Source organism: Asparagus officinalis, chromosome 4 (assembly GCF_001876935.1).
Source record: "Asparagus officinalis chromosome 4, Aspof.V1, whole genome shotgun sequence".
Classification (NCBI taxonomy): domain Eukaryota; kingdom Viridiplantae; phylum Streptophyta; class Magnoliopsida; order Asparagales; family Asparagaceae; genus Asparagus; species Asparagus officinalis.
Window position 1 is genome coordinate 44918865 of NC_033797.1, and position 17668 is coordinate 44936532.

Here is a 17668-nt window from a genome sequence, read left to right on the forward strand (position 1 = left end):
TGATCTTATACACCTTTCCAGATTCTAAATAAATCAGTATAAAAAACATAGAAACTCTCAACAGGTCAAAGATCTCAGATTATCACCATTTGCCTTTGTGCATGTTTTGTGTATTTACACTCATATATTCACAAATATACATTAAATTGATCTCAAATCAATTCCTATCATACTCAAACATCAAAATACATTATTCTCATCATATAACATATTTATAATTATTTATCACTCTATATTCAAATTTTCGGGGTTTTACAGACCCGGCGCCAGAAATCTTAGCCGAATGAAATTCGGAAATCATACGCATCTCGCAATATGAACTTCTAGATGAACATATAGAAATATTTATACCTAACAATCTAAAATGGTAATACTTCCGCTCGAACCCTAATCTAGTGGAACTAGTACTTCGGGTGAAAAATCCAAACAAGGAACCCCCCATATATATACCATATGTTCCAAAAGATTAAGAATTAAGCAGAAATATTCACATTCTAGTGTTAAATATAAATATAACCCAAGATGTAAACATAATATAAAACACATATCATAAAAATTAATTTACCTGTTCGAACAGGAGTGGGTAGTCGCGACGCATGACCTCATCGCGCTCCCAAGAAATCTCCTCAATGCCTCCTCGGTTCCACTGGACTTTCACCAAGGAAAAAAAAATATCTTGTTTCTAAATTTTCTTGTCTTCTCTAGCAAGTATATAAACTAGGATTTCACTCGTAGTCAAATCATCCTGAAGCTAAATCTCCGATGCGTCCAACACTCGCTGCTGCTCTTCATCATGTAATTGTTTCTTGAACATTGAAACATGAAACACTTTATGTACTCTGGACATCGATGCTGGAAGGTTTAGTCCATAAGAAACAGCTCCAATAAGCTCTAAAATCCGGAACGGTCCAATATATCTCAGATCAAGCTTTCTCCGCCTTCCGAATCGCTGAACATCTTTTATAGACGATACTTTCAGCATAACTAACTCTTCAAATCTGAAACTCTAAATGTCCTCATTTCTTATCCGCAAAGCTCTTTTGCTGACTCTGAGCGGCTAGAACATGTTCTCTGATTTATGTTACTTTCTCAGTAATCTATCTCATAAGCTCTGGCCCAAGCATTAAAATATCCTCCTGCTCTACCCAATATATAGGCGATCTGCAAGGCCTCCCGTACGATGCTTCATACGGGGCCACACCAATTATCACTTGATAACTGTTATCATAAGCGAACTCTATCAGTGGAATATGATTCCTTCCATCTACCTTGAAAGTCAATGACATAAGTCCGCAACATGTCCTCCAACATCTGATTTTCTCTCCGTCTGACCATCCGTCTGTGGGTAAAATGCACTACTGTAAGATGAAGATACTGCCAAGTGAAATCTTGATTCTTCCACAAGTGAGGAGTGAATACTGAACCTCGATCCGATACCATCGTGTCTGGAACTCCATGAAGTCAAACTATCTACCAAACAAATATCCTCGCATATGCCTCGGCGGTATAAGTAGTCCTTACTGGAATGAAATATGCTGGCTTCATTAGTATATCCATTATCATCCAACCAGAATCATTTTCTTTCTTCAACTTCGGCAACCCTATAATAAGTTTGATAAAAAGGTCCGCCCACTTCTATTTCAAAATGGGAAAAGATTGAAGTGTTCCTACCGGTCTCTAATGTTCCACCTTCACTTACTGACAGGTAAGATTCTTAGCTATATACTCTAAAATCTTCCTATGCATATCACTCCACCAAACGTGTCTCTTTAGGTCTTTGTACATCTTAATTATTCCTGGATGTACAGAATCACGAATTCATAGTTCTCAATAAACTAAATCCACCGTCGCTACCTCTGGTTTCTAGGAGAAAAGATACTTCAAACTCTGCTTGATAACTGTTGTTATAAGAGAACTCTATCAGTAGAATATGATCCTCCCAGTTGACTTGGAAGTAAATGACACAAGCCCGCAACATGTCCTCCAACATCTGATTTACTCTCTCCGTCTGACCATCCGTCTGTGGGTAAAATACACTACTGTAAGATGAATATACTGCCAAGTGAATCTTGGATTCTTCCACAAGTGAGGAGTGAATACTGAACCTCGATCCGATACCATCGTGTCTGGGACTCCATGAAGTCAAACTATCTACCAAACAAATATCCTCGCATATGCCTCGGCGGTATAAGTAGTCCTTACTGGAATGAAATATGCTGGCTTCATTAGTATATCCATTATCATCCAACCAGAATCATTTTCTTTCTTCGACTTCGGCAACCCTACAATAAGGTTCATAAAAAGGTCCGCCCACTTCTATTTCGAAATGGGGAAAGATTGAAGTGTTCCTACCGGTCCCTAATGTTCCACCTTCACTTACTGACCGGTAAGACACTTAGCTATATACTCTGAAATCTTCCTATGCATATCACTTCACCAAACGTGTCTCTTTAGGTCTTTGTACATCTTAATTATTCCTGGATGTACAGAATCACGAATTCATAGTTCTCAATAAACTCAATCCACCGTCGCTGCCTCTGGTTGAGTTCCTTCTGGGGAAAAGATACTTCAAACTCTGGTGGTCGATGAACAACTCAAATTGCACTCCATATAAGTAATGCCTCGTGACTTCAGTACAAATATCACTACTGCTAACACCAAATCATGAGTGGGGTAGTTCTGCTCGTGCACCCTAAATTGTCATGAGGTATATGCTTCTACCCTCTGAGTCTGCATCAAGATACCTCCTAAACTTGCCAATGATGCATCTGTGTAAACAACGTACGTCCTGTCACTGCTCGAAATAGACAAAACCGGTACTGTAGTCAACTTAGTCTTTAAAGTATCAAAGGCCTTCTGGCACTCTGTGTTCCAAATGAACTGTACACCCTTCTTCGTATTCAAAAAGTCTAGGATGAACTTCCTGTAATAACCGGCTAACCCAAGAAGCTTCAAATCTCTATCACCATCTTCGGTGGTTCCAAAACAAGAATTGCTGTAAACTTAATCGGATTCACTGCCATGCCCTCTTTGCTGTTGACGTGGCCGAGAAATCTAACTTCTAAAAACCAAAACATGCATTTGCTGAACTTGGTATATAACTAGTGCTCCTGAAGAGTCTGCAATGGTACTCGTGTTCTGCCTCCGATCTCAAAAATATGAGAATATCAAACTGGCCCATGAAGGGAGGGAAAAACCTGGATCATCACATTCATGAATATCATGGGTGCATTAGTCAACCCGAATGGCATGACCAGGAACTCGAGAGAACTATATCGAGTAAGAAAGGCGGTCTTGGAAATATCAATCTCCCTAACCCGCAACTGATGATAGTCCGAACGAAGATCAATCTTCGAGAAATACTACGCACCCTGCAACTGGTCAAACAAGTCATCAATCCTAGGTAGTGGGTACCTATTCTGGATAGTGACCTTGTTCAACTCTCTATAATCTATGCATAATCTCATACTATCGTCCTTCTTCTTCACGAAGAGGACCGGCACGCCCCACGGAGAATGACTCCGGCGAATAAAACCCTGAGCTAATAACTCATCCAACTGGGTCTGAAGCTCCCTCATCTCAGCTGGTGCCATACGATAGGGTGCACGGGATATCAGGGCTGTGCCTGGATGCAACTCAATGCAAAACCCCACCTCTCTCACTGGAGGTAATCCAGGTATGTCCTGAAAGACATCCTGATACTCTGAGACAACTCTAGTCTCCAATAACTCAGCACCCTGATCCCGTCGCATCACCTCCTCGATGTACGCCAGAAATGACTCCGCAAGTCGGTTGCCCTGAGAGGCGGCTACAATCATCTCGGACCCGTCGGACGCTCACAACTTGACTGTCTTCGCAAAGCAGTCAATACTAACATGGTAGGAAGATAACCAATCCATACTAAGGATGACATCGAACTCGGACATATGAAACACTATCTAATCGACTATGAACTCTGATTCGTCTAAACTGACGGTACACCTCCTACAAACGCTCTCCAGAAGCGATAGCTCTCCTAAAGGGGTGAAAACAGAAAAAAGGGGTGTCTAGAGGCTGAGCTACAAGCTGGAGTCTAGCCATAATTGCATGCGATATGAAGGAATGCGAAGCTCCCAGACCAAAAAGAATACGGGCGGGAAAGGAATTCACAAAGAACGTAGCTCCATTATCATGCGGAACTAATGCATAAACTCTGCCAGTAGTCGAAAACTGCTCTGCTGCTGGTGCTGGAGAATATGGGACAATCTGCCCCTGGGAAACCTCCTGAACTGCTAGAACCTGCCCTTCAGTCTTCCGTTGCTGCTGAGTTGGATCATTTCCCTTCTGAGCTCTTGTTGGTGCACTGCGGCACTCTAATGCCTTGTGTCCGACCTTGCGACAATTAAAACAAGATCCTCGGAATTTGTGCTGCTGCCTTTCTCTATGATCCTATTGGGATCCCTTCTTATGAGGGCTCTGCTGCTGCTGCTGAGGTCGATATAAGGGTCTCTTGTTCTTACCCTTGTCTCCGATGTGCCCTCTCTCAGCACTCCCTTCATTGTCCTTCTGAAACTTAGCTGTCCCATTTTCTTGAGAAATGGCGGTTTCAGCTACTGGTGGTGATTTGCCACAAGCTCCTCGATTGCTGCTATCCTAGCGACTAGGGGAGCCATAAGATCTACCAGGTACTGGGGAGCCTGCTGCGGCTCGGGTGGGGTTTGCTGTGGTTCAGCCTGTTCAGATCTCTGAGTACGTGACATATCATATTCTGACATCTCTGCTCAAAAGAAAAAAAAAGTTTAGGAGTCAAAATAGACCTCTATAAATAGCGTATCACAATACAATTTTCACAACATAGAGTATTTCATAAAAAAAATATTCTCGAATTTTGAGATATACGTAGATATCGTCCTCACTCATACTAGGAAATCCTTATCGGACCCTATACAAGAATCCTAAGAAACTCTATCCTAGCTCCACGACTCGACACAGGATGATCCTAAGGATACTGGAACTAGAGCTCTGATACCAACTGTGACACCCCTGGGTTCACACGAGGCTGCAGTCCTCGGTGAAACCAAGAATATCAAACCTGCCATGCACCACACCGTGCAATAATATGTTTCACCATCACAATTAACATTTCTCTAGTAGAGTCAACAACAGGTGTAGGTACAAAAGCAAGTAATAGATAATGCAAGAGATACTGATGAAATGAAAGAGATCAAAATGATATTTCATCATCCAACATATAGAAATACAAAGTCAATATCTGAAATGAATAAACTGGAGTTCTTATCAAATCTCAAATACAATAAGTCTGAGTAAAGGAAATAAGGCACACAGCCTTTACAACATCTAGAATAAAGTCCTCAAACATCTAAACAAAGTCTACAGTGGAGCTCCAAAATAAAACATATCTAAAAATAGTCAGCTGAACACTAAAGCGTGTCGCCTTCAACCTGCGACTCTCCGGACTCCTAGCTCGTTACCTAGCAAAGTCATTTAATCGTGTATATCATTTTTTTGATCTAATCTTAGCCATTCATTTGGCTCTTCAACCAACTACAACATATGCTAGTCATATGACCCATTACAACAACTACATAACATTGACTCATTTGACTCATTGCAACTACATAGCAGACACTTAAATAACTTAGCAAATGATAAGCTAATAAAGCATAATAGCTTTTGACTCTTCCCTTTAATGCTTTGTCCTTGCACACCCATAAGCTCTCTTAAAATACTCAAATTTATCTTAGGGTAGTGCCTTATTGAAGTTGTCCGCCACTTGGTCTTGAGACTACAAATACTTCACTTGATCAACTTATCCACCTTCTACAACTTCTTGAACAAAATCAAACTTAATTTTAATGTGCTTGATATGGTAAATTGATATGGCGAATTTATTGTAGCAAAAATCATAGTGGCCTCCTCTTATTTGTCACCAATGTTTCAAGTATCCTTCTCAACCATATTACTTGTTTGCTTGCCATAGTGACCGAAACATATTCGACCTTGATAGAAGATAATGCCACTATCTTTTCTTTGATTCCGTGAAAATATGTCAGATCCAAGGATGCATGCATAGTCTGCTGTATTTTTCTGCTCAATCACTATCACAAAACCTAAATAACTTTGGCTTTGCACTTTTATTTTTCTTGGACAAAATTCCAAAGCTTTTGGTACATTGAATATATCTCAACACTTTTTTGCATCACTAAAGTGATTCTTGCTTGGATTTTGCATGAACCGTGACAATAAGCTTGGAGCATACATGATGTCGGTCCGTGTAGGAATACGATACATAAGGCTCTCAATCAAGCTTCTAAGCTGTGACGCCCCTGGGTTCACACGAGGCTGCAGTCCTCGGTGAAACCAAGAATGTCAAACCTGCCATGCACCACACCGTGCAATAACATGTTTCACCATCACAATTAACATTTCTCTAGTAGAGTCAACAACAGGTGTAGGTACAAAAGCAAGTAATAGATAATGCAAGAGATACTGATGAAATGAAAGAGATCAAAATGATATTTCATCATCCAACATATAGAAATACAAAGTCAATATCTGAAATGAATAAACTGGAGTTCTTATCAAATCTCAAATACAATAAGTCTGAGTAAAGGAAATAAGGCACACAGCCTTTACAACATCTAGAATAAAGTCCTCAAACATCTAAACAAAGTCTACAGTGGAGCTCCAAAATAAAACATATCTAAAAATAGTCAGCTGAACACTAAAGCGTGTCGCCTTCAACCTGCGACTCTCCGGACTCCTGGCTCGTTACCTGAAAGGGGGAGGGACAACGAGCGTCAAAGCGCTAGCGAGCAACATCACAACCAACCCCAAGGGAAAGGGCTCGTTGTATACAGAAAATACAATTAATACATAATAATATAAAATCATTTGTCCTAACAACAATGGGTTTTGGTATTTAGGAATTTACAACACGAGCGTAGGTACGTCGAGCGAAATAATCCAAACAAGGAAACCCTCATGTATATACCTTGTATCTCAAATTGTAAATCCCTAAATACTAAACCTGAGGTCTAATACAAGAAACAATAAATAAAACAAATACAAACCCGTCTCTACCGATAAATGAAATCATGACAAGGCCACCACAAGTGTCATGCAAACTCACATGAGTGTCATGTCCGAAAACGATTAAGTGTCCAAAACATAGACTATATAAATTAAACGTCCAACTCATGGACTAAAAGTAACGAGTGTCCAACGCATGGACTGAATATAACCAATGTCCAACGCATGGACTAAATCTAACCAATGTCCAACGCATGGACTGAATATAACCAATGTCCAACGCATGGACTAAATCTAACCAACGTCCAACGCATGGGCCGGATGGTAATGCATATCCAACACGAGGATTAAATAGCAATGCATGTCCAACACGAGGACTAAGTATAGTGAATATCCGGACTAAGTATAGTGAATATCCAACACGAGGATTAAATAGCAATGCATGTCCAACACGAGGACTAAGTATAGTGAATATCCAACACGAGGATTAAATAGCAATGCATGTCCAACACGAGGACTAAGTATAGTGAATATCCAACACGAGGACTAAATATGAACTTTACAAAGTGTAAGTGTCGAAAATATATATATATATATATACACAAAAGATACACAAGGTCTCATGTCACACGTGCCTCGATGTGCGGATCAGTACTTGTGTCAACAGTCGACTCACAGGTATAGATAACTCACTAACATAATAAACTGGTGTCAGAAAATTGAGGCGAACACTTACACATACGAAAAATACACAACAAATCAACAGTAGCCAAATCTGTGCGGCGGTCGACCGCAGAGACCATTCCGGTCGACCGCTCATAGAGCCGAGATTCACTGGGCTCAAAACTGAGCGGCGGTCGACCGTTGAGGTCATGCCGGTCGACCGCTCAAAGAGCAGAAGCTATTCTGCTGGAAAAATCTCACAGCGGTCGACCGCCGCGTCCGCTGCGGTCGACCGCGAAGCAGACAGAATCCCAGTCTGGGTTTCTGTCAGCTTCGAAACTCATTCAAAATTTGGTAATTTCTATACTAACCTAACTTTAACATTTCAATAATGATATATGGCAATAAACACAAGCTTATACAGTTAAAACCTCATCCCCGAAAATCCCAAATTTTTATCAACACGGTTTTGAAATGTTCTTAAACAATAAAAATAGATTTATCTCTCATAAAAACGTTTCAGATCGAGATCTCATCAATAAAAAATCATTAGTGAACTTTTTAAAACTGAAATATATGATTCTCACATCTTATGCCATAAATATCTACTTTATCTACATAAAATACGATTTAGGCTCAATAAAACCGGATTAAAACCCAAATTTAAGCATAAAAACGAAAAGGGGTGAAGTTGGGCGAGATGTTACTCGCCTCTGATGAGAAGAGAACCCTAGATTTGTAGGAGGATGATCCCTATCGCTGAACACCGATGAATCTCACGAAATTCCACCGAAAATCCTTCGAAACGCCCCAAAAACGTCAAAATCCGAGCTAGGGTTTAGAGGGGAGAGAGAGAGGGTGGCTGAGGCTATTAGGGTTCAATAGAGGGTTCTGAGAGCTTCAAAACGAGTATATATAAGTGGGGTAACAACCGGGTTTGGTATAAACAAAACCCACCCGAAACAGAACTGGCAGAACCAGGTTCGCTGCACGGTCGACCGCAGCGACCACGGCGGTCGACTGCGCAGGTTCCTGGGTCATTCTCAGACTGGGGTTCGGTGAAAAGGCTATAACTTTCTCGTCTGATCTCAGAATGATGTGATCTAAGATTCATTGGAAAGATCTTGAAGAGACCTACAACTTTGATCTTATACACTTTTCTAGATTCTAAATAAATCAGTATGAAAAACATAGAAACTCTCAATAGGTCAAAGATCTCAGATTATCACCATTTGCCTTTGTGCATGTTTTGTGTATTTACACTCATATATTCACAAATATACATTAAATTGATCTCAAATCAATTCCTATCATACTCAAACATCAAAATACATTATTCTCATCATATAACATATTTATAATTATTTATCACTCTATATTCAAATTTTCGGGGTTTTACATAAGCATTGATGCATAGGCAAACTACTTCCATCTTCTTTCATGAATATCTCATTCATATCCAAGGGTGTCGGAATCTCATTGCAATTCTCCATTTCAAACTTCTTAAGAATGCTCTCGGCATACTTCTTGTGAGAAATGAAAACACCTTCATTTCTTTGTTCAACTTTAATATCCATGAAGTAATGAAGCAAACACATATTATTCATTTCATATCTTTTCAGCATGTCACTTTTGAAGCCTTGAAGGATTTGTATATCACTATAGGTATAAATCAAATCATCAATACAAAGAGAAGAAATAAGTACACCGGAGTTACCTTGTCTTTTGATGTACAAGGTCATGCTCCGGGTGCTTGTTTCAACTCATGCAAAGCCATCATCAACTTGTAGACTTTATTCACTCGGCCACCTTGAATATAGCCTTGATGTTGCTCCATATAGATTTCTTCTTCAAAGACTCCTTTCAAAATGTCGATTTTACATCTGACTAATGTAAGGACCACTCCTTGTGTGCCGCCAAAGCAATGAGTGTCCTAATAGTGTCATGATGGGTAACCAGTGTAAATTTTTTATTGTAGTCAACTCCATATTATTGAGAATAACCCTTAATCATTAATCTTTCTTTACGCCTTTGAATAGAACCATCTGTATTGTGCTTTGTTTTGTCGATTCACTTGAGGCCGATGACTTCATTGTTTTTGGGTTTTTCACCAATTTTCAAGTTTTATTTTTCTTAATCACATTTATCTCCTCTTGTATGGCTTGTTTTCACACTTCTTCATCATTGGCTTCTTCATAGCAACTTGGCTCCACTTATGTTGCTGGAACTAAACTTGGAGATGAACTTGAGCATGCATTTGATGATGGGCTTGCATTTAGAGATGCTTGAAGTGACACTTCTTCTTGTAAATCTTCGATTTATTTACTTTCTTTTTCTTAGAAAGTTTCCTTAACGATAACAACACCTTCTAGGAGACTCAGTTTTTCCAATTCCATGAAGCTTTCTCATTAAAGAGCATGTGTCTACTAATGATGACTTTTTTTATCTTCAAGCTAAAGAGCCTATTTCTTTTTTATTTTGTGTTATTGCCTATAAAGATGCACATTTTCTCTAGTTTTATCAAGCTTGCCTCTCTTTTCTATAGCAACATGAGTATAGCATACACAACTAAATACCTTAAAATTATTCTTCGAAGGCTTCCTTCCACTCCAAGCTTCAGATGGTGTTTTCTCTTTAAGAGCTTTTATAGGACATCTATTCATCAAATAGATCATCGGGTAGACCGCTTTGAACCAAAATGAATTTTGAGGACTCTTAGCTTTGATCATGGATCTTGCTATCTCTCTAATTGTATAGCTCTTCTTTTCGACCACTCTCTTTTATTGAGGTTTGTATCTCATAATTAATTGCCTTTGTAAGCTTCAATCTTCACAATATTTATTGAATTTTCCTGAGTTGTATTCACCTCCTCTATCACTTCTAACCACTTTGATGTAGTGTCCACTTTACCTCTCAACAAAGCTCTTGAATTTCATGAAAATAGAGAAAACTTTAAATTTGTGCTTCATAGAATGAGCCCAAGTCATTCTTGAAAAATGATCAATGAAGTTAAAAAGTAGAGGTTACCAGCATGTGATGGTATTCTCATTGGCCTGCATACACCGGTGTGAATGAACTCTAATGGTGTTGTGCCTCTCCATGCTTTCTCTTTTGGAAAAGCATCTCAGTTGTGTTTTCTAAGTGCGCACCCCTCACAAACTTTATGCTTCTCTTATACTAGCAGTAGACCATACACCATTTATGTAAACTCTCTAACCTTTAAAAATTTAAGTGCCCACATCTTTGGTGCCATAGCTATGACTAATCACTCACCTCCATCTTAAGAGCGATAAATTTAGCATATCGGAGAGTGAAATGAAATCTTCTCCATTTTGATAGTTGCCATGAAATCTCTTTGTCTCCCCTTGTCATATCTAGCACACCATATCTTAAAAGTTAAAAATATGTTCATGCTCTGTTAATTGCCCAACACTAAGAAAATTTGTATTAAGATCCTCAGAACAAGTAGAACATCACGAAAAACTTTCTCCCCTTCTTTGTGTCAATGACAATGGTGTCTTTTCCCTTTGCTTGAGCATTTGCACCATTTTTCATCTTCTCTTGAGAGGTAGTAGAAGCATTGATATCCATACAAATAGACTTGTCACCAGTCATATAATTGTTACACCCACTATCAATGAGCTATATATCATTCTTGAATTCGAAGACGCTTTGACATGCATAGAAAGTGTTGTCATCATTCTCTTTCTCTTTAGTGTAATTTGCTTGTTCATTCTCGAATCTATATAACTTCTTGCAATTGTGCTATTGAGGCTAGCCCTTGAACCAACAATCTTTTTCAACATGAGAAGACCTCTTATAAATATTGCACCGAGCTTAATTGTCGTCATTGATGCTTGCTTGAAAGTTGTTTCTTCCTCTTCCTCTTGCATTTCTTCCTCTTCCTCTTGCCTTTCTTTCACCTCAAAAAAGTTCACCATTTTTTGGCCCACCATCAATATGAGGACTTTTGGAGGCCACATTGAGCTTTAGAGCATGGTTGGCTATTACTTACTTTTTGAGTCCTTTTAAGTCACTTTTTACTCATTCTTAAAACTTCTTATAAGTATGTAAGAAAATAAGAAAGTTGTTTAGTAAACCCCTTAATTTATAAGGAAATATAAATTGTTATGTGTTTGATAAACTAATAACTTATAAAGTTGTGTTAAATATCAAATGACCAAAAAGAACATATTATTGTAACTCCATAGTGTGACTTATTAACTTATTTTACGCTAACCACAATTAATAATAATAAATTTATTAATTAATAACTTATAAAGTTGTGTTAAATGTCAAATGACCAAAAAGAACATATTATTGTAACTCCATAGTGTGACTTATTAACTTATTTTATATTAACCAGACAATTATTAATAATAATAGATTTATTAATTATTTAAAAAGTAAATAATTTATAATTAATTATCTCAAATCAATTATAAGCATTGATTAATAATATTAAGATTAATTAATTTAATTTCATTGTATTGAAATATTATTATTAATAAAAATTAGTTATCTCATATAAAAAAATATATTTGATTTGCTATCTCATATAAAAAAATTAGTTATAAAGCCTTACCTCCGCTCAAAGGTATGATTGACGTGATCCTCCCTCCGGTCGACAACCGACACCTGGCAAGCAGAAGCCGACTCAGCTGCCTGCTTGTCCTTCGTCACCGTCCTACTGTACTCGGCCAAAGTGACTAAGCTACCCTCAAAGCCCTTAGTATAAATGCAGATACTATTCGAACTTATTGGAGGTTCACAAATCTGATTCCCTAAAATAAATATTACACAATTGCAAGAACATACAATTCTTATTTTTTCCCCACTCAAGTTCTTTAACTAACTTGATTATCAGAGGTACAATGGAGGAGTCAATCCCCGTCCTCTCACGAGTTTCTACATGTGCAAATTCCTCAAACCTCACTCAAGAATTAGCCATAAAGTCAAGAAATAAAGCGACCTCACTTCAATATTTCGCAAATCGATCCTATCATGGATCCAATTGACTGTTTGATCACATAGCCATCAACAAAATATAAATAGTTATGTATTTGATAAACTATAATAACTTATAAAGTTGTGTTAAATATCAAATGACTGAAAAGAACATATTATTGTAACTCCATAGTATGACTTATTAACTTATTTTATATTAACCAGACAATTAAAAATAATAAATTTATTAATTAATAACGTATAAAGTTGTGTTAAATGTACAATGACCAAAAAGAACATATTATTGTAACTCCATAGTGTGACTTATTAACTTATTTTATATTAACCATACTATTAATAATAATAAATTTGTTAATTATTTAAAAATAAAATAATTTATAATTAATTATCTCAAATCAATTATAAGTATTGATTAATAACTTTGAGATTAATTAATTTAATTTCATTGTATTGAAATATTATTATAAAAAAATTAGTTATCTCATATAAAAATATATATTTGATTATCAAATACTAATATTGAGATTAAGTAATTAGATTCATATTAGTAAAATATTATAATTAAAAAAATAATTATTTAATAATTAAAAGTTAGTTATTTCATAATTCAAAATATATTTGATTAAAATATATATTACATTATTTGTGTTTACTAATTACTAATATTGTGATTAATTAATTAATGTCATATTAATAAAATAATAATAAGAAGAAAATAATTAAAATATATACATACAATATGCTATAATATTGTCATATTATATATTATAATATAATAATATAATAATATTATATATATTATAATATATAGTATAATAATATTATATATTATAATATATAATACCATGATAATATTATAATATATTATAATAATATATAATATGTATATATATGTACTAATAGTAATATAATAATATATAATATTATTATATATTATGTTATTATAATATATTGTAATATCATCATGATATTATATATTATATATTATATATTGTTATAATATTATATATTATTATTAATAAAATAACAATAATTAATAAATAAATTAACTAATTAATTAATAAAATTAATCAATTTATAAAAGATAATAGGAGAGTATTTATGTCTACATAAGAAAATTTCCTTATAAGTCGCCAAAAAATAAGTTGAAAATTTTCAACTTTTTTTTTGGCCACTTATAAGTAACAAATAAGTAACATAAGTGACTCTTACTAAACACAATGTTGCCAACTTATAAGTAAAAAGTTACTTATAAATAGAAATAAGTAAGTTGTCAAACATGCACTTAGATTGAAATGCATTTTAAGAGATTTTTTTTATTATACCTACTCAATCTTTACTTATGCACACTCTAAGTGGATAGATCTTTAGTTTCTTCAATAGTAGCAACAATGATATCAAACTTTTGCGGGAGACTAATCAATATTTTTTTCACATACTCTTCGAACACTAATCTTTTCTTCATAACTTTTCACTTGATTTATAATACCCATAATTTTAAAGAAGTAATCTTTCATGCTTTCATTCTCTTTTAATTTGTTTTTAAATTTTCCAACTCTCTTCTAAGAGCTTGAAGTTGACTGGTTCTCATCTTGATATTTTCTTGAAACCCCACTTTTACACTGTCCTATGCATCCTCAACTTTAGAGACTCCAATGACTCTTGGAAAATCTTCCCCAACACTGTTTGTTGAATAAAGAAGAGGGTTTTTGCATCTTTCTTCTTGTTCTCCTTTGCATTGCTAGATGGAGTGGTTGATGTATTGGGTTCTTCAAGCACATCCTCCACCAAATTCCAAATCTCTTGTGAGATGAAGAGAGTTCATCTTGATACTCTAATAATTATAGTTTTCACCATAAAACATAGAAACAGAGGGTTGACTGATGTCTGCACCCATGTTTGAGGAAGTTGCCATGAAAATCCCTCTCTAGGGTTTATTATTATTCTTCTTGAATGAGATTTGTTTTCCCACTCTTTTTGCTCAAACGCAATAGAGATGATCCACCTAAGCTCTAATATCAATTATGTTGGTTTTGATTTGGTTGACAACGGAGATTTTGGAGGATTTGTAGAGAGGTAGGAGAAGAGAGTTTAGAGGAATCTGGGGAGAAGTTGTTTTTCTCTATTTTCTTTATTTGAGTAATATTACATAACAAACTCATTTAACCATACATCTCATTATTTTGATCTAATCTTAGCCATCCATTTGGTTCTTCATATGAACTCCAACATGTGCTAGTCACATGATTCATTACAACAACCATATAATATTGACTCAATTGACCCATTAGAACTACATAACATAGACTTAAATAACTTAACAAATGATAATACGTTTAATACATATGACAAATTTAATCCCTAATTAATGCACATTTCACCTAATCTAAGCTACTTCTGACCCTTGAAGGGCGGAAACAATTTAGGAAAGAAAAATGACATGTAGGCGCCACATCAGTATAGTGTGTTCGGTTAGAAAGAGTTGGAATAACAAATATTAATGGTGTTCTAACTCACTGTATTGCAACACTCTTAAATTTGAGTGTTGTTCCAACACCTCGATTTTTGATTTATTTTGTTGCTGCAACCATCTTTTGGTGTTGCAATAACATCTAGCCAAATAATACTTTTGAAATTTAAATATTTTTGGAACAACTTGGGGTTCCAGTTACTTCTAACTAAAAGTAATGGAAGTAGATATTTCTGAGAAACAATCAAGCTAATTTGCTCAGAAGTAGCAAAAGTAACATTTGCTTTCTTTACTTCTTCTACTTTACAATTATATTCGCAAAAAAATAATAACCCACTGAGTGGTTCTTGAATTTTATTGTTACATTTCCAGTTAATTTATCTTTTACTATAACGTTACTGATTTATATTCCCATGGGTTCTTTTTGGATATGCAGAGGAACGAGGTGCTGATATGGCTTGACGATTTCACCTTAATATAATTTATACACAAGTTAAACACTTTATGATGCAAGATCATGAATTAATGATCAAATAAAGATTGGGTGAAAATTTCTGATCCAGTGGAAGAACTAGTTATAGGGTTGATAAATTTGTTATCATATTTATATTTAGATTTCTAATTAGATTTAACTTTATCTAATAGAGTATTTGATTTTATTTGTTAAATGGATATTATTCAGTCTTAAATTTTAGATTATTTATGACAAAGTTTGAGATTAAATTTTGAAACTTATGATAGGATTCTAACTCTATTTAGGAACTGTGATTTTTCATTATTTTAGAACATGATGACAATTTACGAAATAAAGTTGAGAAAATTTTTATCAGAAACATAGTTCTGGATGGGAATCTTGGGATGTTAATGTGCTGAAGGATAATAGTGAGCAACAAGTTCAAGAAAAATTGATGATGGATGGGATAGAAGAAAATGTTATTAACATGGAAAATTCAGAAGAAGATATTAGCAAAGATGAGGAATTAGTTGTTAATATTCCTTTGTCTTCTGAAGTTAGAGAAGAACCAATTGTGGAAGAGGAATCTAAAATATGTGATGAATCCAAAGGCAAAGCTATCATAGTTAGTGAAGATTTTACTGCTGATAAAGGGATATCAATTCCAAATAACTTTGAGGAAGATGTAGTTAAAGAAGATGACATTCTTATGATTCAACCTCTGAAGTCTCTGCCACCTGAAGACCCAATTTGTAATACGAAGGTGTCTTTTGTCAGAAGATGTGCCAGATTTGCTGCTCTTGAACCAATGTCTGCTTTAGATAGAGCTACTTCAAGAATGGAGCAGATTGACAATAACTTTACTCCTGGAGTCACTGGTGGTTCAGGTGAATCTTCTTCTTCTTCTGCCATGGGTTCTTCTTTTGTTCCAATTCTGTTTGAAAATTGCTCTAATTACCAGTTACAGAAATATGCATCTAAATGTGCTATTATTCTTGAGCCTCAGGAGAATTTTGATCCTATTAAAAAAGTGAGGCAGATGGAACAAGAGAGAGCTACTTTTGAGTAGACTCTGTTGTCCTTTTTTTGAGGTGTTGTTTTTGGTATCATGTTGATTACATGGAATGTCAGAGGCTTGGGGTTGGATACAAAAAGATTTGGTGTTAGAGATTTCTGTCAATTGAACAAATTTGATATTATTTGTTTACAAGAAACTAAGTTGAATACTGTTACAGAGAGTATTTTAAAAAGTTTGGGGGGTAATTTGTTTGATTGGTCTTTTGTACCATCTGAAGGCTCTTCTGGTGGAATTATGATTGGATGGAATAGCTCCAGTTGGAAGATGTTACAAGAGAAAGTTGATAAGTATGTTTTGACTGTGGTTTTACAAAGTAAAAAAAATAATTTTAAATGGACTCTTTCTTCAGTTTATGGTCCACACTGTAATAAAGAGAGGATGGTATTTTGGCAGGAGTTGAAAGATATTAAAAATACTTTTTCAGGCCCTTGGATTGTGGTTGGAGATTTTAATGTTACTTCTAATTCTTCTGAAAGAAAAGGCAAAAGTAATTATAGAAGAGAAATGGAGGAGTTTAATGATATTATTAACGAGTTGGAATTGATTGACAGTCCTTTACATGGGAGGAAATTCACTTGATCAAATAAAAGAAGGTCTCCTTCTATGGCTAGGTTGGATAGAGTTTTTTCCAACTCTGATTAGGAAGATATTTTTCCTTTTTCTAAACAACAGGGGCTCAGCAGTCAATTATCTGATCATGCTCCCATTAGTTTTGACTTTGGGGATAATCAATGTTATGTTAAAAAATTCAGATTTGAAAAAATTTGGTTAAGATCTGATGATTTCCTAAATAATGTGCTTGTCTGGTGGAGATGTGCTCCTTCAAGTGTCTCTGCAGCTAAAAACATAGTTGGTAAACTCAGGTTTATGAGGAAATGTATAAAACAATGGGTGCATTTAAATTTTCATAGTGTGAGACAACAAAATAAAGATTTATTAGATAATCTTTTAACTTGGGAAGTTTTGGAGGAGAATAGAGACTTGTCTGATGATGAGTTGATAA

At 35.5% G+C, this 17668-nt stretch overlaps 2 protein-coding genes across 2 annotated transcripts in view; both read left to right on the forward strand.

Annotated features, from left to right (window-relative positions):
• The window catches only part of LOC109838606, a 74367-nt gene extending 58690 nt beyond the window's left edge, over positions 1-15677 (forward strand). Inside the window, exon 9 of the mRNA XM_020407038.1 lies at positions 15570-15677. Within this exon, the coding sequence (XP_020262627.1) occupies positions 15570-15614 (45 nt within the window). The 3' untranslated portion in view covers positions 15615-15677. The remainder of the gene's footprint in view (positions 1-15569) is intronic.
• Positions 16696-17244, forward strand: LOC109838607. Its single transcript, XM_020407039.1, has one exon. It carries the CDS (start codon positions 16696-16698, stop codon positions 17242-17244), a length of 549 nt encoding a protein of 182 aa, XP_020262628.1.

Bases quoted from the DNA above. Each gene is read 5' to 3' on its own strand.
- LOC109838607 (XM_020407039.1), top strand. From the start codon at position 16,696: ATGTTGATTACATGGAATGTCAGAGGCTTGGGGTTGGATACAAAAAGA.